At 31.9% G+C, this 27,794-nt stretch overlaps 1 protein-coding gene across 1 annotated transcript in view; it reads right to left on the reverse strand.

Annotated features, from left to right (window-relative positions):
* Positions 1-27,794, reverse strand: part of CSMD3 (CUB and Sushi multiple domains 3) — an 893,237-nt gene that overhangs the window by 527,028 nt on the left and 338,415 nt on the right. Inside the window, 3 exon segments of the mRNA XM_028533680.2 lie at positions 524-611; positions 8,119-8,196; positions 23,752-24,063. Of these exon segments, the coding sequence (XP_028389481.1) occupies positions 524-611; positions 8,119-8,196; positions 23,752-24,063 (478 nt within the window).

Genomic DNA, 27,794 nt, shown 5'->3' on the forward strand with positions numbered 1-27,794 from the left:
AGCGAGTACTTGGTGTGAATATATTTTAGAAATAATAGCTATTATTAGCTATCATGTGAAAAGCTCTACAGAGGTTACATATTGCTTTCCAGATAAAGTGTAAGATCTCTGGGATATAAAATAAGAGGCCACTTATGATCTGGTTGCTCCCTACATTTTCAACCCTCTCTTCTACAATATGCACCCATCTTCATCATGGTGACCTCTGTGACCTCTTCTCTCACACACACACCATACTCTCCAACAGCAGAATTCAGATACAAACTCCTGCCCCTCAAATCCAAATGCTGTGATTTTCACTTAAATGATAAATTAATCATTTAATTTCCAAATGTGTTCTCTGATGTTATCCAATTTGACACTTGAAAATGATGAAATGTCATTAATAGTAACATATCAACAGAATTTATCTGCTATAGTTGTAAATCACTGTGTTTTCATCTCCATATTATTAGTTATTTTTAAACATTTAAATTAAAATATACTTTAACAAGATAATGAAATAAACAATTAAAAATATTACCTAAAGTCTGATCCAACTCTCTTCCCATTTTCTGGTTCGCCTGGATCTGGACATAAATTGGAAGCTGTTTTAATGCCACCTTCATTTACTGTAACAACAGAAAAGAGAAAAAGAAAGAATCAAAATGTATATAATTAGAAAATTAAGGATACTAATATAAAAATTTATATAAAATGTATTCTTATATTTTGTTATTAGAATTTAAATATCAAAAGTTAAAATATAATTCTATAACCCAGTAATGAATACAAACATTTTTTTCTATTTTGGATCTACAAGTAATTAAGTTTGATATTCCAATTCAATGCCATATTAATATGAATATTAACTCTTCAACAGTGAACACTTAATTTTTCATTACTATCAAAATTGTGAAATTCCTGGAAATGCATTCCCAGGGTATGGATGCCAAAGTTTCTATTATTATTGGCAGTGAAGAAGTTATTAGTTCTAATAGTGTCAACTGGGTACCTATTATTTTTAAAGTTGCAATAGAAAAATAAGGCCCTATGAAAAAAGTTCAAGGTTATTAGTGCTTCTTATATGGTCTTTAACAAAGTAATTTTGTCTACAATGCCAAAGTAAAACTATGCTACAAATTACCTAGTATGCCCTAGAATTATAACAATAAAAACTAAAATAATGGCTTTACCTTCTAGCAATTTTCATGATGTTTTACTTAGCCATTGTACTCACTCTCAATATTTTTTCAGAATACCCAGTTAACAAAAGATTAATTAATGTGTTCAGTAGATGTGATCACATTGGATAAATAAATTCCCAAGGTAGAATTTTTAATGGGAAAATCATTAAGCTAGATAATTCTGAAACATCTGAGTGATATTGTTTTATAAATTCAATTGCATAGTAAATTCAAGAATAACTACTATTTTGCTTTTTCTGTAACTATATTTTATTGATTATGCTATTACAGTTGTCCCTATTTTTCCCCTTTGTCCCTCTCCACCCAGCCCCCCCACCATTCCCTCAGATAATCCCCACACCATTGTCCATGGCTATAGGCCATGCATATGCGTTCTTTGGCTACTTACTCCCTTCACCTTCTTTCATCCTTCATCAGTTTAACTGTTCTGGCTGTGAGTGGTAAAAATATAATGTGATGTCTAGATGATGTGTTATGGAGTTGTACACTTGAAATCTATATAATTGTATTAATCAGTGTCACCCAGATAAATTTAATTATTTTTAAAAAGAAAATAATAGGGTCTGAATAGATATTTCAGAATGAAAAAAATATAAAATTTGCAATGGTTCCCATCTTACACTATGGATTATAATCACTATGGAGCTTTTCTTTTTTAAAGAATAAAGATGAATATGTCTACCTCTCGATATTCTAATGCATTTATACTATGGTAGAACCCTGGACATCACTTTTGTTTGTTTGTTTATTTGTTCTTAATAATCCTCAAGGTGATTCTAATCTAAAGCCAATGTTGAGGACCACTGGATCCCTGCATCATTTGGTAAAGACTGGTCCATGTACTGCAATTGATTTATCAGATAACAAGAGAACTGGACTGTCAGATCATGGCCCAACAGTCATAGCTTTAACAACATTGTGACATTTTTAATTCCATATTAAATTGAACTTTTGTACTCTTCATTCTATAAAAAGCACCTTTCTAAATAGCCCTAACAATCCCCTACTGCCAACTTTATTACACATTCATGGGTCCCTGCAAATTCTGGGGTATTTATGCGTCACTTGGTCTGTTGACTTGCCATTTCATTCCATTTACCTCTCTATCTGACTGTGCGTGAGAGTGTGTGTGTGGCTATTCTGTTACTTTGGCTGATCTCGCATATAGGGGCACAAGTCACTGACCCATGTTATCCAAATTTTATATTTCCTTCATAGCCTGAAAAATTACCTCTTTGTTAATGACTCCAAATCTATGGTTTTGTCATCTTTTTCAAGTTCTTTCCTTGTCCTTTTAATGACTTAAGAAACCAAAAAAATTCCTAATGTCATCTCATGTGCCTGCTCATATTCATCCTAATCACAGATGCTTTTATGACTCTATTATCATTCATCTCCAGACCTTCTTGAGTGATAGAGGATGAAACTTCCTCAAAAACAGTTCTGATTACCATTTAGTCACCTATTATTCTAGGTTTCTAGTATATCTATTGTATTTCCCACTAGTCATCACGACACATCCACAACTCAAGTCCAACAGATTCTTCATCATCCTGCAGTTTCACTGGCCAGCCCTCCTGACCCCATGCTTTGTCTCCATGTCTCCATGTTTTTCCTTTCTTCTGAATATCAAAATCCTATTTAATTTTCAAGACTCATCTCAAGTACCATTTTTTAAATAAAATGCAACCTCTATTTTTCCCAGATTATTCAAATCCTCCTTTTTACATAATATGGACAATGTTATATTAATTTTAAAATCATTTTATATTATAAACGAGTAATTTTACATTCTTTAGTCATATGTACAAAACATCATGTCCCCAATGAGGGTAAAACATAATTATTTTAATATGCCTAAATAGGAGTTAGTAACTTCTCATTAAATATAACCTAGTTATTTGATTAAACTATATTTTGTATATTATTTTCAATGAGACATGTATTTTTTATGGGAAGCACCATCTTTCCTATTTTTAAATGGCTTTTGTTAAGTATTGTAGTGCATATTATTAAAATGTGACTTTTGAACATGGGATGGAGATAAGGAAAATAAGTGGCATGACTATACTTACCTACTTTATTATATTACAATATATAACAAATATACTTTAACCTAGAAGTACTCTATGAACACACTATTAAAAATAAAAATAATAAAACATTATTTTTTCATTTCATTATTGCTTCAAAAAGTAAGTCTAAGCCCTGGCTGGCGTAGCTCAGTGGATTGAGTGCAGGCTGTGAACCAAAGTGTCTCAGGTTTGATTCCCAGTCAGGGTACATGCCTGGGTTGCAGGCCATGACCCCCAGCAACCACACATTGATGTTTCTCTCTCTCTATCTCCCTCCCTTCCCTCTCTAAAAAATAAATAAATAAAGTCTTAAAAAAAAAGTAAGTCTAGGTCATATCAATTTTTACAATAGCTAACACTTACATAGCACTAACTATGTTATCAGGAGCCATTTTATACTGACCTTACATGCATCAGCTTATTTAATCTTCACAACAATCTTAAGTGTAGCTACTAATATTATATACTTCCTACAGGTGAGGGAACTGAGGCATGGAGAGGTTAGAAATGGTTTCAAAGTCATAGTGATAGTTAATGCTTTCCTCGAGGTTTAACCCTTGGCAGATTGATTCAAGGAATTCCACTATTAACCCTTTAGCCCTATATCCTGTCTAGATATCTCAGTAAGAAAAAAACAGCATCATTAATTAAAATTCAAAACACATTCAAGACATTTCATTTTAAAATGCAGAGAATAATTATAAAATTCACCATTTTTCACTTAGTTAATCCCAGGTTTTTATGATTTCAATTGTCAAATTATTTGTGTCTATTTGAAGCTGTCCTTTAAACTGCTGTTTTTGAATGTCTGAGATATGGGGAAGACTTCCCAATTTAAAATGTAAGGATAACAGAACACCTCTGTGCAATACATGCATTTAATGTTCACTAATTAAAAACATTTACAACAAAAATAAAGGATAAAATGTATAATCATTTATTTCTCTGATATTTAGATGTTTTATAATTACCCATAGTTAATGATGCCAAGAAGTTTGAATGAATTTACTACTCATTTTAATCAGCAGCTTTCACTATATAATGCTATTTAAGCAATTGAGCACATTTATCACTTTTACTTCTTTTTATATGAGTAGTAACTTGCAGAGTGGTAAGAGCCTATGCATTGCTTAAAAGTTTAAATACACGGACAGGGTGATGTTTCTTGAAAAAAGCATCATTATGAGGGTACTCTTTTGCTCTGATCTTTGGGATATTACTACTACTACTACTACTACTGGAGTCCTTTCTCCAGACATCTATGGGAAAAAGAGAAAGGGACAGAATTGATAGCATTCAACAAAATTAAATTGTCATTTCACATATCATTGAAGTGTCTTTATTATATGTGTTTATAAAATATGCTACAGAAATCTTAATGTATCATATCATTGTATGTTCTAGCTTGAAAACACTATATGATTAGTCGACATAAAAAATATGGTATTGTTATTATAAGCAAGGTATCTCAGTCTTTTAACGTTATTTAGTATATTATCTAGTATAAAATAAAAATGAGTAGATTTATACCAAAATTCACTTCCACATTATTTCATACAACTAGTACACTGCTGCATTTCTTAGATTTTTTTAATATTAGATTTTAATATATTACGTCTCCTTATGTCTCCTTATAAACAGTGTTTTTGAATATTGCTCTGAACTCAAACATCGTAGATATTGGCAGATTGTTATTTTATACCAACTTCATGTCACACACAAAGTTGCCTCTTAACTGATTTAGCTTCCCAGTAAAATTTTAGATTCTTGCCAGTTGAGACCACACTTTATTCATTTACCTGTTTCCCTTCTCTGTGGTGCTGCCATGGAGAAGCAGCTCACATGGAATTGTGGAATGATGGAGAATGTGAATGAAGGCAAGCGTGGATTTAAAAAAGATGAAATAATAAAAACAATAAATTGTGGGAACCTCACACTTTCTTTACAATTGTACTTTGCTATTCTAGAATAGCCTCATAAAAAAGTTGACAAAACTAGTTCACTAAGCTCAGCATTTTAAATTATAAAGATATTTTTATTTTTTAAATAAATTTTCCTTTCTTAGAAAACCTATAATATTTGATAAAGAATAACAAAGGATGGACAGAGACTATTTAATTCCACACATTAAAGTTAGAAAAAGATCAGATTTAACCATTTAAACAACCAAATACTCCCCATGAAGACCACCTGCAGCTTTCTGAATCCTTTAGAATTTGTTTTGTAGTTAAACTTGATCAGCTGCTGTGGGGAGATGTGATTTGGCAAACTGTGTAGTCCATGTCCTTCCCAGTTATGCTTGCTTCTCGCAGTGCCAGTGACAGAATTGTTGTTTTTACAAAGACCGCGGGCTTTACCATGTTTTTCATTTGAAAGGTGTCAGATAAAAAAGATCTTTTAAAATTGTTTGATCTTGCCCTGGTTGGCATAGCTCAATGGATTGAGCACTGGCTTCGAACCAAAGTGTCGCAGGTTCAATTCCCAGTCAGGGTACATGCCTGGGTTGCAGGCCATGACCCCCAGCGACCGCACATTGATGTTTCTCTCTCTCTTTCTTCCTCCCTTCCCTCTTTAAAAATAAATAAATAAAATCTTTAAAAAAATTGTTTGATCCTGTGTTAAGTGATGTCAAGGAAATGAAGAACTGAATGCCTACTTGATAATAGATACAGAATATTAATCATATTTAAAATAATGTAACCTTTTTCTATAAACAACTTTTGAGCACATATTTCTGAAACTAGTTGTTAAATATTTGACATAACATTGTAGTAAAATAAAGTAGGCTTGTTATTTTTGTGACTAGGAAAAAACTGGCATAATTTGTATTGATTGAAGTGGATTGTTTATATTCAACAACAGAAAAGTACAAGAGTAGTTTTCATTCCACATAAAATGCAATAGATACATGCAAATTTTGTTTTAGAATTACTAAGTAAATTAACATTTTGTTTTATATTCATATTTTTTAAATCCAAGTTTTTCCCCCAGATGCCACATCATGTCTGTTGCCTTTCTTGATCACCCTCATAAACCCTGTATAAAAACAATAAACATAATATATATGCCCACTAAGGCAATATACTCAGTATAGAGTGTTGCATGTATCTTAATGCCTTAACAAATCTTATATACTTTAGTATAAATAGCTTGAATTTCCCAGGACATCTAAAAGAATGAACAATGCAGCATATAAAATAACATTAGTGTAGCCAAAACAATGAATGGGTGAAATAGGCATAGCATATAACTCTGCTAAGAATTCCAAAATAAATGTATTGGCCACATGAAATATTAGAAATAAAGGTAGTAAATCTAATATTTAAGTCTGCCAGCATCTAACATTTATTTCATGTTGACATGATGACATCGATGTCAGAATAATTAAATCTGACTTTTTTCTGTTTATATTTTCTATTATAGAAAACATATCTTTCTAAAATATATCATATAGTTCAGGGGTGTCCAATCTTCTGGCATCTCTGGACCACAACGAAAGAGGAGTTGTCTTGGGCCACACATTAAATACACTGTGACACGTAATCACAAAAATATCTCAGACTGTTTTAAGTAAATTTACGATTTTGTGGTGGGCCATGCTCATAGCCTTCCTGGGCTGCATGCAGCCCACAGGCCGCGGGTTGGACACCCCTGTATGAACAAAACACTGTAGCCCTATTTGTTTTTTTTAAAAACTGACATATCAATATTGAGTATGTGTTACCCCCAAAATATGACAAGAATCATAATTACACCAATAAATACTTTAAAATGAACTGTTTATTGCTTTACAAACAGATAACGCTATTTAATCAAGAATTTCCAACTGATATCCATCATTTTTGGTTTAGTATTTTCAAATTTGGCATTTTAAAGTTGTGATACTTAAAATGTTTTTAACATACAGGCTCCAAATTTGTTTCCTGATGACTGATGTAGCTGCTTAATTTGTCATTTTCTATTATATATAGAAATCTATGAACAAGTAGGTAGAATATCTTTCAGATATAACTATAATAAATTATTTTTGTTAAATAGTTATAAACTCATTTCATTGAATGATTTAGAATTAAATAAAAATATGATTCTAAAAATATACTCTTGCTAAAATAACACATTATTTACAATTACTAATCATATTTTCTATCAACATGTCATTCTGCAAATCAGATGTTATGTCATGAATGGCTACTTTCAAAATGTGTAATATCTGTTTGTGTGAATATAAAGACTGGAATTACTACAAACTGCTATTGATTTATATTACAAAAATGCCTACCTTTCCAAAAACTTTTCAGCTTGTTTATTGTAATAAAGATGAATTCACTAATGCAATGATTCTCAATCAGATTCATGGATGAATGGCATAATCAATTCATGAAAGACTACCAACTTTAAAAGGTTTGGATATGTAAACTCAAATTAAGAACATCTTTTTTTCTTAGATGAAAAATTACTATTAAGTGTTTCCTTAGAAAATTAATGTGAACATGTAGATATAATATTTATATTGTTCAAATAATATTTTCCACAAGGAACCACCAATTTGAGGAATTTCACTAATTTTTTTTTAAAATCTCCTCTCCTGGAATTACACAACTAGAATATTATCAATGCACTAGATCAAATTTGTTTACCTCTTGAAATAAGCTGGGCTTGGACATTCACCATATGAATCCATTAACTCAGTACACATTTAAAAACACTAGGATAATGAATAATCATGCATGTTATGTAGATATGAATGCAGTTAATTTGGTCAATATACAAACAGTTTCATAAAACACACACAGACCACACAAACATCATGACTTCACTCTCACACCAGAGAAAGTAACGAAAAGGAGTGCACTCACAGAGAGAAAACTTGTTGCTGTTGTCTTTCCCTGGAAACAACTTAAATCCTCTAGATTTAAAATCTATGGCCTTTTTCACTAGTTAAGGAAACAAACAAAAACATGTATCAGGATATACAATTTTAAAATGAAATTCAAGTTAACAAATTTTGTTAGCATGGATTTATGCAAGTTAAAGAAACTGCTTTCTTAAGTTTGATATAGGGTACCCAGAAGAAATGTATTAAAAAAAGAAAAATTAGTAATATTATCACTAAGGAGTAAGATACCAAGCAGTAAGGAAAAATTTTAAGTGTTCTATGGGAAAAATCCAGCATATATGTATAGGAATTTTTAATATTGTCCAAGGTTTTATATGAGAGCAAAGCATTACCACTTTATCAGAAACCATTTGAATTCATCAACTTTTATGTATTAGATTGGAAAAATTAAAAACATAAAAGTGGAAAAATTTAATCAACTTGGTCTTTCAAATAAATTAACATATTTCTAAGGTGATTTAGCCTAATTGAAATGTTGGGACACATTTAATAAAATGGCATAATTGGAAAAATATAAAATATATTTTAACATTTCTGCCAATAACCACTTCCTTTCATAGTCATTGGTTTTGACAGTATGATTGACATCAGGGCATAGTGCATAACATTTGTGAAAGTAAATTACAGCTAGAATGTTTCACTGCTCTTTTTGATATGGCAATATTGGAAACCAATACCACAAGAGTGTGGCATACTGTATCGTGCATTGTAAGTTTAAAAGCATGTGACTGGGTTTGCTTAAAATAATAATAAATTCAAGGAAGTAACTGAAAACATTTTAAAAACATGTTTGCTTATTTTGAATAAAAGAATAATTTCCTTTTATAAATAAATTATTTAACTAGAGTTGCTATATCATCTTTAAAACTAATAAACAATAGTTCAAAAAACTATTTAAATTTTAATGACACCAAGTAAAATAAAGAAAATTGATTTAATTAAAAGCTCAATAATTAAAAAGTTATGCAATGTTGTCCAATGAGATACTTAAATATCAATTATTTTCTTTTAAAAAACCAGTATGAACAAGAATGCTAGGGATAGAGTTTACTTCCTCAATTATAATTAAAAATTTTTTACAAATTGCTTTTCATGAGGTTTATAGGTAGAGATAATGGACTAAAATACTAGACAATTAGGTTTTATTCATGCCACAAATGCAAAAAGAAACAAAACTGCTTTTTGTTAATTTAAAATGACCATCTCACAAGTGGCAATTTGCCACTTTATCCAAATAGTTCAAATATTTTATTGGCTTTGAAACATTTTAACGTGATTTTTTCTTGTTAACATCTTCAAAAGCAGAAAGTTAAAGACAAGGTCTGATGGTTTTCTAAAATATAGTTAAGAACTACCCATATATACTACATATAAAAAAAAAAAGAGGAAAATGACCACCAGCGTAGGATTTTAAAGAGCACTGATCCTGAGCAAGTATTAGTTGTGTGATTTTTGGACTAGAATCTGCCTTTTTACCTTGGTCTCTTCTCTTAAAATAAGAAGCTTCACGGGAGGACTGCTCAGTCCCATTACAGCTTTGAGATTATCTATGTCCCTTAATTCACAGTGAAAAAATGACTGCATCTCTCAAGTTGTACTTTTTGTTGTTTATTCTCTTTCTCACACACACCCTTATGGTAAGCTAAAGTTTATTTCTATTGGAGTTTTCAATTGCTTTAAATTTATTTTCTGTCACTTGTGAATTTGCTGGCCGTATTAAAATTCCTTGCATTTTTTATCTTGAAGCGTAATTCTAGATTCTCCAAGTCCAAATACAAACTATAAGTAGGAATTCTGCCTCTATTTTTTTTTTGTATTATAAGATTTGAAGTATTACAAATGAATCTACAGATTTCATGGTAGTTTCAACACAAATCTAGGATTCTTAAAACTAAAAAGTTTGTAAGCCAACACACAAAAATTAAAGAAGAAAAATACAGAAGTTCAAAGAGCTCAGTTCTATAATGTGTTACTAGGAAATGATTTTGAAAACTACAAAACCAGTGTGTGTGTGTGTGTGTGTGTGTGTGTGTGTGTGTGTTGGGCCGATTGTGTGCTGGGCCAATTTTGTGTTGTATGGTATTCACAGACACCCCTGGTAGTCGGTTTAGGTCCTGACTCCATGGAATCTTATCTTTCAATCACTTTAAAAAATATGTGTAATATTTTTTGCTTGGAAAACTTAAGAGAGTATGGAATTTTAAAAGAAGACACTGCACTTTACAAAATCATTTTTTTTTAATTTTCATAAATCTAGATTGAATTAATTTTGTAACTTTTTATTCAAGTAAAAGTGGATGTATGAAATAACTGGTTTTAAATCACACAACTAATATTTGAATAAAGACTCTAAAATTTGTACATGGGATTCCTTTCTCCCCAGAATTCAAACAAATTCAGGAACTCATAACACTTAAGTAGATACCAGCAGATGTGTCCACAATGCTCTGCGTGCTGTAACAGGTCTTAAAGTTATAGTGTGTTCTGAAACATCAGGATGAAAAATGTGGAATTTTTACAAGCTCTTTACAGATTCTAATAATTAGCAAATAGAATTACTACATGCCAAGTGTTACCATCAGTAGGATTCACACTTTTAACAATTTTAAGACTGTCTCAGCCTTTAATTTAATTAAGTTTTAACCTTCATTTTCTGACACTTTCAAATAAACTTTTTAGTATCTTTGGTTCTACAATTAAATATGAAGTTCCCCTCCATTTACTTCCTTAGACCCCTTTTTTGTTTTGATATATCATTCTTCTGAGTGGAAATGAGTTTCTGTTTTATTTATAATTGCTGTTTCCTTTTTATGAATTAATTTTACCAAAGATAATTTGACTATAAAATGTAACGTGAAAAATGATTAATATTCTTTTTTTGTATGGGAGAGGATACTTAGGATGGCCCTGGTTTTCAAACTTCCCAAATGATCTCTACAACAAAAATATACCTGTAGGTCTATTTTTAAATATTCCTATTCAAAATAAATACAGTAATTTTATGTCACATACTGGTAGTTGTTTTATCCTCAACGTCAGAGAGCACGTACATGCACTATAATGCCTTCTAGTATGATGCTAATAGGGAAAGAAGCAACTGCTTCAATACTGGTGACCAGCTGGTGCAGTTAATGAATAGCATCAGACTTGGTGCAATGAAATCTATTCCTCCATTACAAATTTCATTAGGACACTAAACAATTTTAAATAAAAAAAAATCCAGACAAATTACTTTAATGCATGGCAATATTCTCTCATCTCTTCTATCTGATTATCATATTTTATTTAAGTTCTTCACTAGAAGTCTTGGTATCATTACTTGGATTCTATTTTTTTCTAAAGTGTAGATGGGTTCCGATAGCTGTCTTTGATGCAGGGTTGTACTGCTAAATTCACGGCTATATATGTGTCATAACTCATGTTCTACATTGTCTACATGCCTTCCCAGATCCTGCCTCCTCCTCATTCTCTGGACAGAAGGTTGATCTGAATGGGTTACATGTTGTTACACAAACTGTAACACTGCACTAACAGCACTGGCATCACCTGGGGGCTTGTTAGAAAAGGGGAATATCAAGCCCCACCCCAGGCTATTGCACTAGAATTCATGGCTTAACAAGACCCCCAGGTAATTCTTATGAACATTCAAGTTTGTTAAGCACTAGACTCTACCAATCAGAGTCCCTTATACCTTGAAGAATGCAGAAAGATGGAAGGTGGGAGGAAAGCGAGATCAAGATTATTCCACAGTTTCTCATCATTACATTGACTGGTGTTGACTAGGACCCTTAACTGAAGGCTATTCTCGAGCCAGCCAACTATATATGCCTCTCCATTCAACATCTCTCTCCTGCCATCCTAATGGGTTGAAAATGGTGATAGCCTAGCTGCTACTACTCTAGGTATTACATGTTTCCTTGTGGTTCCTTTACATGCACTCATTTAGAAATAATCCTGTGGTAAGTAAACCCTTGTTGAATTAACACTTGTTCCATTGTTTCCCAATGGACTGTGATGGTTATACCACTGGTACATGGACATAATTAGAGGTTTGGTTTTTCAGGAACTATATTAAGTAGCATCTCTTAAATTGTCTATAACCACTCTTACAATCTTCAAAGGACTATACCCAAGCAAAATTATGGATAGCTATTGCTGATCATTCTAACATTGGTTGCTTACTTGTTTCCTAGGGAATGTTATGAAGAATTATATCACCCATCTATGCTCTTTTTCTAGAAATTATCTCCCAAAGAAGAACTGAAAATTCACAAGAATAAAGTAGATGAAAGGCAAGGCAAATGAGTTGGTTGTATTGAAGTTAGAGAGTAACGGAATGACGGGTAAACTGGCAAGAAAAGAGTATGAGGCTAATAGAAACCTGAGATGAACTGAAAGTTACATATTAATTTGGTACAACTTACACATGAGATTACTATAAGTGGTACTAAATAAAACTGTATATATTAGTCATTTCCATAATTCTCTATCAACATTGCATTAAACTTTGATTACAACATTGCATTTTTATTTCTAAGAAAATCAGCTACCTAAGATATTTAAAATTCTATGCTAAATATTTTCTTAATTTCTTTACTATTTTTTTACCATATGAAATTTTTATATAACTAGAACATGGTTTTGTTGTAAAAGTGCCACATGGGAACAGTATCACTTATTGGTTGTGTTTCTAAGGCATAGGTACTCTATTCCAACTGTCTTTTATAAATAGGATTATTTCCCTCCTTCCTATAGATATAAAATAGAGAAGGGCTAAGTAAATTGCTCAAGTTCATACATATGTTAGTAAAATGTTTCACTCATTGACTCTGAAACTTCAGTCCTGGCATCTAAACCACCGCCTGACTGTAAATAATAGCCTTCCAAATATGCAATCAGAATCCCCAAATGTACATAGATAAGATTAGTGCATCCTATTCTTATTTCTTCTTTTTAAGGCAAAGCTAATAATGAAAACTTTAAGTAGTCAACAATATCTGATTTTAAAATGGTTTACTTTAGTATAGAACAGAACCACCTTTATTAACTGAATTTAATAATGAATAAAAATATTTACTGACAGTGCTGAGTTTAACCTCAAGGCTTGTAGCCTCTTAATACGTTATCTTACATGTGTGAACAAATGAATTAAAAAGGTGTAGCAAAAGCCAAATGGTTTATGAAATTCAAATCATCATACAGTCATTTTAGCAAATCATCTTTGCCTGCATTCTTTTATAATGGGAAGGTTCAGGAGAGTTGATGAACTGTATTTCCCCTTTTATGTAAACCTGCTAAAGGAAAATTTTTCTAACCTCTCTGGGCTCTAGATCAAAACTGTCTAGGAATTTCTGTCATTTTAATCCCATTTGGCATTGTGAAGAAATATCATTTGAAGAATATTTTAAACAAAGAAAAGTCAAGCATCAACTCTAGAAAACTATAGTCCATGACTTAGAATACAAATGATGTGATTATGAAGAGAAAAATATTCTAGGCAGTGCACCCCAAAACTAACACCATGCCGTTCTACCACGTATGAAGGTTCTGCTATTTCTAAAATTTTAAAGCTTAATTGTATGATTTCACTCTGCACACAGCAGGGAAACCATATGCTCTAGAACACTCCATGTGAGGGAAGTAGCTTGTTGTGAAAGTGGGTGAAAATGCCCTGAAATAATTCTGAACAAGATAAAAATGTCTCTGACACAGGACCGTTTCTTCAACTCCAAAAAGCAGAGGAGTCAGCTTTGGCACTGGCTTTGATCACAAATAGAAAGTCTAGCCCCTTCAAAATATTTTAAAAAGGGAAAAGATTTAAGTCATGAGCATCACATTCACTATGACTACCGGATTCAAAGGTAAAATAATTAGCTATGGAAACCATTCGGGAAAATCAGTGATACACAAAACCGATTTCATTTCCTATCTTTAAAGGTACGCCTTCCCTTTTAATTCAATTCAGTAAATATTATCTTCCTTGTTTTACCCATTCTATAAAAAATAGAAAGCAGTACATTAAACCAATGAATAAGCTACCACGATATCTGATTAATGATTATTAGCAAGCATAACAATGGGGTTGAAAAAAAATCACTAATGAAATCAGGTCATTGCTATAAGATGATGTTTCCAGGTAATATTAAAATACATATACTTCCTAAGGTCTGCTCAAAGAAAAGAAAAACATTGGGTCATTAGAAGTTCTTAATTTCTATATAGGAGTAACTTGGACACACAGCTGGAGAGGTAGCATTCAATAAAAATGTTAAAATGGTTGGCTACAGATTTATCATTGGTGAGAAAAATGAAAGTGCCATCGCTTAATATTGTCATGAAGCTTTTCAGGTATTCAGATTGTTTTAATCTTATACCTTTTTAAAATACATAAACCTGTTTCCAAGTAAATCTTAACACTTCTTTCCTCCCTAAAAACAATTTATTCCCCAAAGTGTAAAATAATTAGAAATAAAAATATATTTACTATTATGAATGAAATAGCATTGACAATTTCACAAATGTGATAAAATGTGGTAATAGAATATAAAATGAGGATGATGTTCAATAAATAATTATGTATTTGAATAATAAATTGGTACATTTCAGGACATGGATTTGTAAATTGTTCTAAATATTGACAGTGAACACAATTTTTCATAAAATAATTAGATAATGTCATGAGAACTATAAGAATAAAAAACAGATAAGATATTGATAAAGCATGCAATAGTCAATTTATAAATATGTAGTAAATATGTATTTATTTGACCAGTATTGAAGTTCCTACACAAAAAGTAATAATTAACTTAATAGAGTATCTTATAACAATCATATGAAACAAGATAATTTTTAAAGTTATAAATTATTCACTCAGTTATTATTTATGCTGAACATGCATGAAAATCAATACATCTGCTAGTCTCATAGAGGTGTAGGGAATTTAATCAAGCAATCAAATGCAGTTTCACCATTTATATAAAATGAAAGGTAATGCTTAATTATTCAATCATAAAATATTTTGAATTGGAAATTAATTTTTGTATACTTTTTTTTACTAAATTTTGTTTCCATCAATCAGGTAGTCTTTCAGAGATTTGAAACATGGTAAGTAAAGGGAAACTAAAACCTGTATTTTTCTTGTTACTTGATAATACACTTAAAAATAATTTCAGGTATAGAGAATTTAGGGTAAAAATTAAAAGTAATATTAGTTAAAATTTGACTTGGGAATGTTTTCATCATTTATTCACATATCCATTTATCTTTTTAGTGAAATCACAACTAATGCCATCAGCTCTGTCTTAAGGATTGACAGAATTAATTACTGTCATTAAAGTTCATCAAGGAAATCCTTCTGCCTAAGATATCCATTCCACTCAGAATTTCCTATCTTTCAACTCACTCTTATAGAATTAAAGTGTAGCTTTAGAGTAATATCTAGGGCAGCTTGTCAGCACTGTGATTATTGCAGTAGAGAACAAGTTCTCAGGGACCCTGGACGGGGGCAGGTGCTGTTTGATGGGTATTGCTCTCTGCATGCCAGTCATCCTCATTTATGTTCTTCTTATTCAGTGTATCCGCATAACCTGCAATCTTGTTATAAATGCAACATTTAAGATTCCACTCCAACCCCATCAAGTCACAATTCGCCTTTTGGTTAGACTGCCAGGTGATTTGGGTTCACGTTCCGGTTTGAGAGTACAGTCTCAGATTTAGACTCCAAATCCCTATCAACACTTCATTTCACCTCTGTCTATTTGACCAATTCGTCTGCCTGCCTCAATTTGCTTGTCAGTTTTTTTTTAAAATTTCTTGCTAAAATGACTTCTTTTTAAAAGTTCCATTAGACAATATTACTTCCCTGCTAAAGCCTTCTTATCTCACTTAGATCAAAATAAAGCTCTTTACCCAGGCCTCAGAGCCTACCTATATGGTCTTATATATATATGGTCTCTATGGTCTACCTATATGGTCTGCTGGTATCTCCCCTCAACACCACTGCTCTTAGCATCCACTGAGATCCAGGCATACTAGGCTTTCTTTTCCCCAAGCAAAACTCAAGCTTTTACCAGCTAATTCTTTTCTCTGTCTGATGCTTTCTCCTCTAGTGCTGGCATGGCTGTCTTCTTCCTGTTATTCAGGTCTCAGTTTAAATTTTAACTCCTCAAAGAGGCTTTTCCTGACCATGCAATCTAAGGTAGTCACTCACATATTATATAACCTATTTTAGGCACAGATATTGCTTCCATCAGGTAGTTATCTGTTTATTTGCTTGTAGTTCATTTGTCCCCATATTAATATCAATTCAACTACGCAAGGGCTATTTAATTTTGTTCAACGTTTTATAGTCAAGCATTGGAAGAAAGTCTCACGTGTAAGTACATAACAAATGTTTGCTGAAGAAACAAACAGATAAGGAAGGGAAGGAAAGGAAGGAAGGGAGGAAGGCAAAAAAATAAAAGAAAGAAAATTAAGGATGGAAAGAAAGAAAAAAAGGAAGAGAGGGAGGATGAGAGGAAGGAGAAAGGGAGGAAAGAAAGATAGGTAGGTCTTTAAAAAATAACTTTTGTCTTGGACACTCTCTGAAAGACAAGCTAGAGTTAGATGTTCAAATGGAGTGTTTTTGGAATTTAAAGCAAATATATAGGCATAGGGCCCTGGGCAAAAAATGTATGTGATGGAGTGCCCCTTTACTGGGATTAGAGGAGCATCAATCTCTAACCTTCTTGGTGGTAATATGGGCCACTTTTATGCTTATTTTAACATTGGCACTATGTCACATAGATAACATAATGATGTGACTGTCAACTCAAACATCAAGAGAAAATGTATGATAATAAGTATGTTAATTAATAAACAATATCTCTGAATAGCTTCATAGACACAGGATTAGAAGGTACAGTGACAATCATATTATGACACTCTTTGATGTTTAGATGCTTTCTAAATACCCAATTTTACCATCAAGTTATTTTTTAATATCTTATTAGTGATTGAGGAATTTACTATATTTGAAGCAAACTCAATATGAGAAGAGTTTACTTTATAGTAAATTATTTGCATCTTTAGGGGTTCTGTACACTAAGTTCTACAACTATGAATAAACAGGTTTAATTTCTCTTACATATAACAACATATCACACAGTAGAGGACAGCTATAACTCATCCTTACTTCCATATCATACTCATTCTGTAGCAATTTTTCTCTTAAATTGATCAATCAGTTCTCTCTGTATTGCTTTTCCTTTCAAAATAGGCACCATATTTTCTACTTCTTTTGAATCCATCATATGCCTAGCACAAAGATACTATGTTCAATAAAACCCTGATACTTGCTACACATATATCAGTATCCATTAGGCAACCATCCCTAAATTAACTTCCCCATTGTGATATTTCTTACGAAGATTTAAAAGAAGAAGATGCTTTGGATTTACAGCTTAATACTCCATGAAACTATTAATAGAATTTTTCAACACAGAATCAGGTGCTTGCAAACTATTAAAAATATTAAAATATATTTTACATGTAGCCAGACAGCCTATTAGTGAAAGGCACATAGTAGATCCCCCCAAATTGTTATTTTCACACAGTAGAGATTTTTTCACATTGCAGCCTAGTTTTCTGAACAAAGTTACATACACTTTAGCATCTCACTCCCGAAACACGCTGTAAATGAAGTGTAGACCTGTGTCTGACCGTCTGCGGTCTTCCCCTGTTTGCTGAGCAATGTAAAAGTGAAGACAAGCTTATTCAAAAAAAATTGCTCCTGACACAAATGAAAAAACTTGATTTTGTTTGGTTTAAAATCACTGATGTAATATGAATGGTTTTATGCTGCATTACCATTCTTACCTGAAAATAATAAAAAGTTCTATTTAAAAACTGATTAAAGTAGGCTTTCTTTTAAAAGAAAGTGAAGATTTCATTTATTTATTTCTTTAGAAAGAGAGGAAGGAAAAGAGAGAGGGAGAGAAACAGTTGTTTCTCATGTGCCCCCAACCAGGGACCTGGCCTGCAACCCAGACACATGCCTTGACTGGGAATCCAACCAGCGACCCTTTGGTTCACAGGCCAGTGCTCAATCCACGGAACCACACCAGCCAGGGCAAAACAGGATTTCTTTTAAGCTGCCATGATTGGTGGGGGAGGGGGCTCTACATCATACTCAAAATCAGTTCAACATAATTTCATGTTACTTCGTAAATTAAACTAAAACCCTGATTAATGCTATTGAAATGCTAGCTATGAAACATCACGCAGTCAGTGCGGAAGAACCGACTACACTACGTCACAACAATCAGCAGCCGTGGCTACAAAGGCTCATGCGTAACATGTACTGGACTCCACAGATGGTACAGCCATCTAGTTAAGTTTCTACTACAAAGGATAATTTTAGAAAGAATTTATATATATATATACACACACACACATATATATATATATATAAAAGTATATATATATATACTTTTCCAGAGAATATGTCCACATTTTTTACTTGAAAACAGAAATGACTGAGACTGTTCATTAACAGTTGACAGAACTTGTCCACACATTTAAAAATAAATAAATAAATAAATAAATGTCACTCTAGTACAATACACAAGATAAACAATGTTAAATAATTTTTTGCAGTAAAACACACATTAATGATTATTTTTGAGATGGCATGACTACAAACTTCCAGAGGAAGAAAGCCCAGCTGTGCTCATCATCTGTTATTACTTTAGCCTTAAGTTAACCTAATACAAGGCTTTGCAGGCATACATTGGATCCTGTGAGTTTTGAATACATAAAAGAATGAATGAATACTAGTCCAGCAATATGATGGCCAAGTTTTCATAAAGCTCTGCCAGACCATAATAGTCTTTACAGAATAATGGTGTTACATTAGATAATCTGAAAGATTGCATCTAATTCTAAGATATACAAATTTAGTAATATAGGCCACTTATAAGTTTTAAATCATATCATCACATAATACCTGCTATTTTAAGGCAACTTTGAATTGAAATATTGATATCCTACTGCTGTATATGAACTAATGGATTTAGGAATTATTAAGAAAAGTATTTTATGTTAATACTAACAAATAATTTCAGAAGACATATTGTTAAGGCAACAAACTATTCTGGTAAAATTATAAATATCACTAGATATTATGTTATCTAATTTTAAACACAAGGATAGTTTATAAACTAAAAACATAGATTTTTACATTTATTTATGTGAATATAAATCTCCATTTAAGCATACTTGAACACTTCCTTTATTTATTTTGATATGCTTATCATATTTCTATTCAGCACTAATATCTACTCAACATTTTGAATGCATCTAAGTGATAGAAACACAACTTACTAGTTTAACATTTTATTCACCTTTCAAGAATTAATTCAAATTTTCTTCAAAAAAAGTAAAGAAGCGCTGGCTGGCGTAGCTTAGTGGATTGAGCGCGGGCTGGGAACTAAAGTGTCCCAGGTTCGATTCCCAGCCAGGATACATTACTGGGTTGCAGGCCATAACTCCCAGCAACCGCACATTGATGTTTCTCTCTCTCCCTCTCTCTCTTTCCCTCTCTCTCCCTCTCTCCCCCCCCCTTCCCTCCCTAAAGATGGATGAATAAAATCTTAAAAAAAAAAAGTGAAGAAATAAGCCTTTCTTCACTTATATATTGAAAGGTAATCAGTCTACTTTACTTCAATAATATTTGAAAAATACTGTTAGGACAAGTGTTTTTCAGAATAAATTTGTAACTACTCTTTTTAAATGTTATATAGACTACTGGGTGGTATCGCCTGCATTGTTCAGTTTTTTTTTGTTGTTGTTTTTTTTTTAGATTTTTTATTTATTTATTTTTTTAGAGAGGGAAGGGAGGAAGATAGAGAGAGAGAGAGAGAGACATCAATGTGCAGTTGCTGGGGGTTATGGCCTGCAATCCAGGAATGTACCCTGGCTGGGAATCGAACCTGGGACACTTTGCTTCCCAGCCCGCGCTCAATCCACTGAGCTATGCCAGCCAGGGCTGCATTGTTCAGTTTTATAGCCCTAATTACATCGCCCCATGTCATGCTTACAGCAAGTTAAATGAATTTAGTAAATAATAAAAATAAGAACTGGTATTTTTTTTAACACAATTCAGCATCTGTGCTACATTTTTTCACACAACTGCCTATGAGGCAGGTATTCTCAGCTACTAAGAACTTGCAGCTTTGAGAGTGTACGGTTTAGTTCAAGGTCATATAGCTAACAGGGGGCAGAGTAGAGTCTCAGCCTAATCTCTGACCTCAAAACTAAACAGAGATGGTGGGCGTTCTGGTTTTATCATTCAATTAGAAGAAACTATCTAAATTTTAACACTTCTACCCAATTACACACATTTAATCATCTTAATAATCATAATGTTGTATGCACTACAGTACTTTTCTGCAGATATGGAAATTGAATTCCAATAATTCTGTGACCAGCCCAGGATCTCACTCACAGTAGGTGGCAAAGTGGACTAAAATTGAGTCAATAAAAATTGAATTCTTGTTCTGAGGACTACTGGGCACTAATCCAGGAAACTGCAGTGTAGTGCTAATACACAGTTCAAAGAAGATCTAAAACAATATTATTTATTAGTATTTTAATTCATTTTTTGCTTCTTTTTATTTCAGTGTCAAAAGACTCTAAATGGTAAAAATAAAAAAATGGTGTTGTTTTACTGACAACAAGTAGAAAGTTCTAAAAAGAAAGAACTTAAAAAAAGTTCTTTAAGAAGATAGTAAATTGATTTAGTGCTGTTTTAACTCTAGTACAATAAGAAAATTAGTTGCAGTGCCTTAGAGAGAATTGAAGATATCTTTAATAAATATTCTAATTTTTCTCAGATTTATAATTGAGCAGCTGTTCTTTATAATAATCTAACTAGTTATAGTGATTAAATGTAACATACCATAAATTAATTCTGAGCCCACACTCACACACAAGTACGGATACTATTTGCAATTTCAGTGTCCAGGTCTCCTTTGTGTTCATAGTAACATTGATGGAAACTATAAGTACTCTGCCTCAGGCTATTAATAATAAATTAGAAATTATTAAGGATTAAAAACACCATAAAATAAAAGTTTAACTGCAGTGTGAATAGCAAAAAGCGATGAAAATGCTAAATTATCACACAAGGCATAAGAGTGTGGGCTCTTAGACATCAAAGGCACCAACGCTGCTGTACCCTCTTATCACAGAGAGTAATTAGTTCCAGTAAAATAACACCCATTTTATTATACTGATATTTATTCATGTGAAACTCATTAACTATAGAGTTCTTGTGTTTAATTACAAATTTCTTTTGACTTCATAAATGTATAAGAGCTATAGGCAAGGCATTTATATCCAGTTTGAACTGTTAATATAGTAAAAGCAATATATTATTGTGGGTTAATGAAAATGTTGTTGCCTTTAACGGGGATAAAAACAGTCTCTTCATAACTGTGTAAAATGAAGTAGTTATCTTTAATTCTGAAATAGGCAAATATTTGATTATAGTGAAGTATAATTTTATGTCTTTTAAGTGAGGTGAATGCACTGGCTAATGAAACTATAGGTAGTTATTCATTAGTATAGCAAATATCTAAATATGTCTGTGTGTGTTAGAAGCTCAAGTCTAGGAATGAAACACGAATAAGATCCATCTACTCCTTAACTCGAAGAACGTAACATTTACAGGACAAGGGTAGGGCTGCTGATTCCAAAAGCAAGGAAAGTCCGGGATACAACAGTGAGTAATACCGGAAAAACCTAAACTTCATGGAGGTGACAATTTGAGCTAAAACTTGGGGAAAAATTAGAATGACCTGGTTGCAGGAAGGAAGGGATACATTTTGAAAGTAGCTTAAGGTAGAAAAGAACATGGTGAGTTTGACAAATTAAAAAAAAAAAAAAAAGATTATGTTTGGCAAAGAGTGAGAGGGGAGGGAGAGAGAGAGAGAGAGAGACTCAGGCTGAGTCACATGAGACAGATTTGGAGATGTGGACCAAAGCCAGAGCATGAAGTTTCCTGTGGGTTATCACCAAGTCTTGATTTTATTCCTAAGATCCTTGAGAAGCCCCTGGAGGCCTTAACACAGTGGAATGATATGATTAAACATTCATTTTTAAAAGGTAATTCTGACTACATTGTGGAGAATATGACAGATGGAAAATAATTATTTTTTCTCTAAAATATCTAGAATAATTAAGCAATTAGTTTTATATTATATCTACCGATTATTTAAAATGTTGATTGACTCACTGCCTGAATAGCCTACAACTTCTTTAGTATTGCTATGAGCCATAAGCTTCAGAGAATCTTCCTTGTATCACCAAGATAGGTTTTTCTACGACCTCTACTCTATCGCTGTCTCTTAAAGGAAGAGGTCATATATTATTTAACTTCATTTCCCATAGATCAGAGCAAGGTACTCAATAGGACTTTCATGCATGTGGAAATTAATTTAAGCTGACATTATTTTTAATAACAATACTGCTTTGATGTCAGCCAACTGCAGTTTAGAAATTTGGCCTTAGTGTGAGTGGAGCTCTGAATGTTTTTTTTTTTAATTACTTATGGCATGGTCTGTAGAAACCATGCCTAACCATTCTACACAAACCATAATCATTTTAGTAAATATAGGATAATGAGTTGGAACTAGAGTTGGAGTAGACATTTGGTATTTAAAATGTGTTCAATTAATTAATATTCCCATTGATGCATATATTGATATAAATGAAATCCATTTATTTTTTTGACACTACATTGATTTTTTTCCCTAAACTGATAAATGAAACTCGCTACTAAGAAACAGAAAAATACACTTGCTACCCTCCCAAATTCTCTGTAAGGTAGGCAGGCTAATATTAAATGACTAGAAAATTACCAGTATATAATTTGGCTTCATGGTACTTTTTGTCTAAAATTTAAATTATAAAGTTAAGTAACATTTAAATTTGGAGCCATAAACTCAGTGAAGAGCTGTTACCTTTTCCAAATGAGAATCTGTCCTCAGTACAATAACATGGGTCAGGTAATTTAGACATAGAAGAGTAAGCTGTGCAAAACCATCACCAGACTCAACGTTTCCATTTTTCCCAATCAGATTATCTATTTTCTCAGTCATTAATTAGCATTTATTTGTATAACATAAATATCTCATGCAAATACTGAAAATTACTACATAGGATAAATCATCAATGTGTAAATATGTGCAATTATTAACAGAAACTGGCTATTTTATTTTCATGTTATCTTAACCTCATAACTGGTATGTAATAAACAGTAGATATTTAGTACTTGTTTTTACTACTTTTTCATGCATTCTTTTCTCTCTGCTTTTACCCCCACCCCTTTTAACGTTTCCATTGCACTTTGAACTGTTGTGTATTTTAATTTCTATGCCTTCATATTATTCAAGTTTTGGCCGTACTATCTATATTTTTCAGCTACTACTTTGAACTGTCTTTCCCTTCCTACATCTTGTCTGTCTTTCAGTTCATTCTCTAATTAGAAACCATTACCAAAATATAGCTTCGGCTGTAACTAAATGGGCACAAGGAAAATAACGTCCAATACCTCTATGAGTAACAACTGCAAGTTCTTTAGTTCTTTCTATCTGTTCAGCATTTCTTGGTCTTCTCCTTGTACTCTGTGTATCTGCTGGATGAGGAGGGAGCCCGTCCTTGGACGTGTTGGGGTCCAGACCTGCATTTCTGAGATTCGTAACTTGCACTCGCTGTTCCTCGGAAAGTCTACGGATGGTGACAGCTGTAACACTGGATACAGTAACATCTGCAGGTGTGCTAGCAACAGCAATAGCACCAGTGGCAGTCCTGTTATGCTCCGCTAACTCACCAGTGGAGGTAGTGTGGGTCAATGTAGAAGAACCTGTGGGACACAGTAGCACTAGATGCTAACTTTTTCTTTTAAATTGTGTTTATATTTTTTTCTGATAAATTTAATAAATCATATTCCCTTCTATTACCTTAAGGATAATCAACATTAAGAGGCATAACACAAACATACCACTAAAATGTGAAGCAACCAGATCTGATGGCTGGTTTGTATCAATCAACCTACAGATCGATATTACACATAAATACGTCACATTTTAACTATAATACAATAACGGGGAAAAGGTAAAACAGTAAACCATTTATGTGGCCCTGAATGAATCTTCTTTGCTATTTATTGATAGATGAATTTTAGCAACAGATGTCAAGCAAGTGACAAGTTCTGATAGAATGAGTAACTATGTAACCACACTTTTCTCAAAAGAATGCTTTGAATAGTCAGTGCACCTTTCTTCATAATTTTGGGGAAAAATATGAAAATAATCTATTTTAAGACAAGCAAATGAAGAAAGAATTTAAAAATCAAAGCCAAAATTAAAACAAAATGATTTTTAAAAATGAAACATTGAAATATCTGCTCTATGTAAATATTAATCTTATTTGCCAGAAAGCAGTCAACACCATAAAATATTCAATGTCATGAGCTATACATACTTTAGAACTTAGTGAACTGTTTGGAATTTGGGTAATACTTGTCTCAATTTTAAAGTAAAATTTGAGATTAACCAATTTTCCACTAATTAATATCAAACAAATCATTTTATTTAGAAATTATTGAAAATTAAGTATATTACTGTGAATATTTAATATAAATCTTGCTTTAAAATGGTTCATAATTTGTCAATATCTCATAAGCATTCTACAATATATATCTCTAATTTTTAACTTTATGATTAAAGATTTATTATAATTTAATATACATTTTAAAGATGCCAAATTAGTTCTCTTTTTTTTTTTTCCTGTTCACTCAAACCTTTTAAAAGACTGTCCTGGATAATAAATAATTCTTACATATTTTTAAAAAAATATCCTTATAATAGAAGCATGAAACTAAATGAAGATACATTTCAAAGAATCTTGACAACTAAAATGCTTCACGAAAAATATTAAATTTTGGAGGTGTACCCTCTAACTACAGATAGCAGTCAGGTCCACGTTAGGTATCTTCTGAATGTTTTTTAAAGCCAATGAGTGGCACATGCCTTCCTATACACGTGCCTTCTCAACAAACTGCCCTCACCACGTCTGTCCACAACATAATTAGTTTTAGACAGAAATACACAAAGATATTTTAAGCATTCCACAAAAAGAAAATAGCTGTGTCATTTAAGGTGTTTGGGGCATGCTCTGCTTTTCTATCCTCCTGTGGGCAGGTGCTTGGTAGACAAAACACTGCTGGTCACTGTTTTAAAGTCAAAAAGGAAGTCAGATATTCATGAAGATTAGAATCTACTCACTTCATGTCAGCTATGCAAACTGGCCAGTATTACTTACTAAACTAATTTTTGTCAAAGGCTTTCCTTAATCACATAATTACGAAATAACTGTGCTTCCACTACTGATGTTCAGTGATGGACCTCAAGCTAACCAGACTTTTGGGATGCCCATGTTCTGGCTCACTACTATAAACAGTTACCTGATCCTTGTAATTCTCTTGAGGAATTTAACTACACCTTCCATTTTTGAAAGAAATCATGAAAATAGAATGAAAAGCTACTATTTTAAAATGTTTCAGAACTTCACTGTAATTTCCAGGCTTTTAAGGTTTAGTTTTAAAAGGAAACCATTTAACTATAAACATGTCATCACATATAATCTAAAAGTATGTAAAAAATGAAATTCGTGCCCTGTCTCCAATCTCAATGTTCCTAGCTTTAACAAAACAAATGGAATAGATATTATAGTCCATCAGTAAGGTCATTACAACTAAACCCAAATGATTAAACTGAGCATTTAGACCTAGCATTTGCTAGTGACCCTAGTCTTAAAATCTACAGTAACAGAGCTCTATTTCTGGCTAATAGTGGTGGTGATTAAGTACCATTTTTTTAAGACAAAATATTTTAATATGATTATCTTTAAAAAATTAAATTGTCAAAAATTGATGATTAATCAGATATCAAAATTTTAAATAAAGGGTCAACATTACTGACTTTTCTGCCTCAATCTGCATTGTTTCTTTGTTTTTCTTTTTTAATTGTTGTTTAAGTACAGTAAGTACTATTTTCTTAACCAGTGTGTAACAGGCTATATACTGTTGAAATAAAGCATTGAAAATCCCATTTCTTTAATAACAACAATCTAACCAGATATACACTGTACTTCAACCAGAAAGTTTACTAACTGGTTCTTATGCTTTATTTATATTTTTTTATTCACATTCTTTCTTCTTCATACTAGGAGGCAAGTTCCCTGAAGGCTGATACTTTTGTATGTTCTAGTCACTGCTGAATGGCATCTAGTATGCTGCCTGGTATGTAGTAGATGCTTAAGAAATATGTGTCAAAAGAAATAATAAGTTAATGAATTGATTTAATAATAATGCTACAATGATATTAACAGTAATAAAGGAGATAAAGTTCATAAATAAAATATGATTATAATTTTAACATGGCCAAGTAGTATTTCAAACAATATAATGAAACAAAGGTAAGAAAGCAAAGGAAGAAAAAACTGAAAATTTTGTTTTGAACTTTCAAAAACATCACTTTGAAAAAGTGTGGGATGTGTAGATAAGTAATAAGAGCAACTTTAAGATTTTTTGTCATCATTCCCAAAACATGAAAGCTTACAGTGTTAGTGTAAAATAGGCCTAGAATGTTCAAATTTCAATAGAGTAAAAAGTAGCTATATTTTATAAGGTCAGGGTTAGAAGTACATTTAATTTTCCTTAGGTATGTTTGATATATAAAGTGGAAATATAAAGAAATAATACTCGTTTCCTTTATTAAAAATCATCCTCTATCATACAGTCATATTATATAATATAATCATTTAATTAAAAATGTAAACAAATTTAGAATATTGATTTTGGTACCACTTTAAATTGGCAGTGTGTGAAAGAGATTTCTAACTTGTCAAAATATATCATTTAACAACGGAAAAACACTCAACATTTTGCATGCATAATTGTTTTATAAGGTAGTTATTATTGTTGTCAAAAGTCTTAGACTTGAGTATAGCAACATTCTGATAGTAAATATATAATATAGCTTATCCAAAATTAAAATATATATCTTACTATCTTTAAAAAATTTTAGGGAGGCTACACAATTTTGTAACATTATATTTAATAGCACAATGTTAAATACTTATAAGACATACAAAAAATTAAGGAAAATAATGTACATTCAGAAAATCCATTCTTCATTTGAAATAAAATCACATATACAAGATGTAGCTATCACAATTATATTATTCTTTCATTAAGTTGCTTGAGATATATTAAATTAGATGTTTACAACATAAACACACATCTAAAATATGTTTATTAATATTCTTTAACAACACATTTCCCAATATAACAAAAATAAATGAAATGGATTACATATATAAGCATGCTCCTAGAAATCATAACTACATGTTATCTTTGAAATTATGATAACAGAAAAATGACATACATAGTACATGTAAACTTGCAAATTTGTTGAATAGTAATATTTACAATATTAAATTAAGTTTTTTATGAATGAAAATCATGTTTTTGAAGGCTTTTTATTTCAGTGGCATATTTGCAAGAGACTAAGCATAATTAATGAAAAGCCA

Source organism: Phyllostomus discolor, chromosome 7 (assembly GCF_004126475.2).
Source record: "Phyllostomus discolor isolate MPI-MPIP mPhyDis1 chromosome 7, mPhyDis1.pri.v3, whole genome shotgun sequence".
In the NCBI taxonomy this organism is placed as follows: domain Eukaryota; kingdom Metazoa; phylum Chordata; class Mammalia; order Chiroptera; family Phyllostomidae; genus Phyllostomus; species Phyllostomus discolor.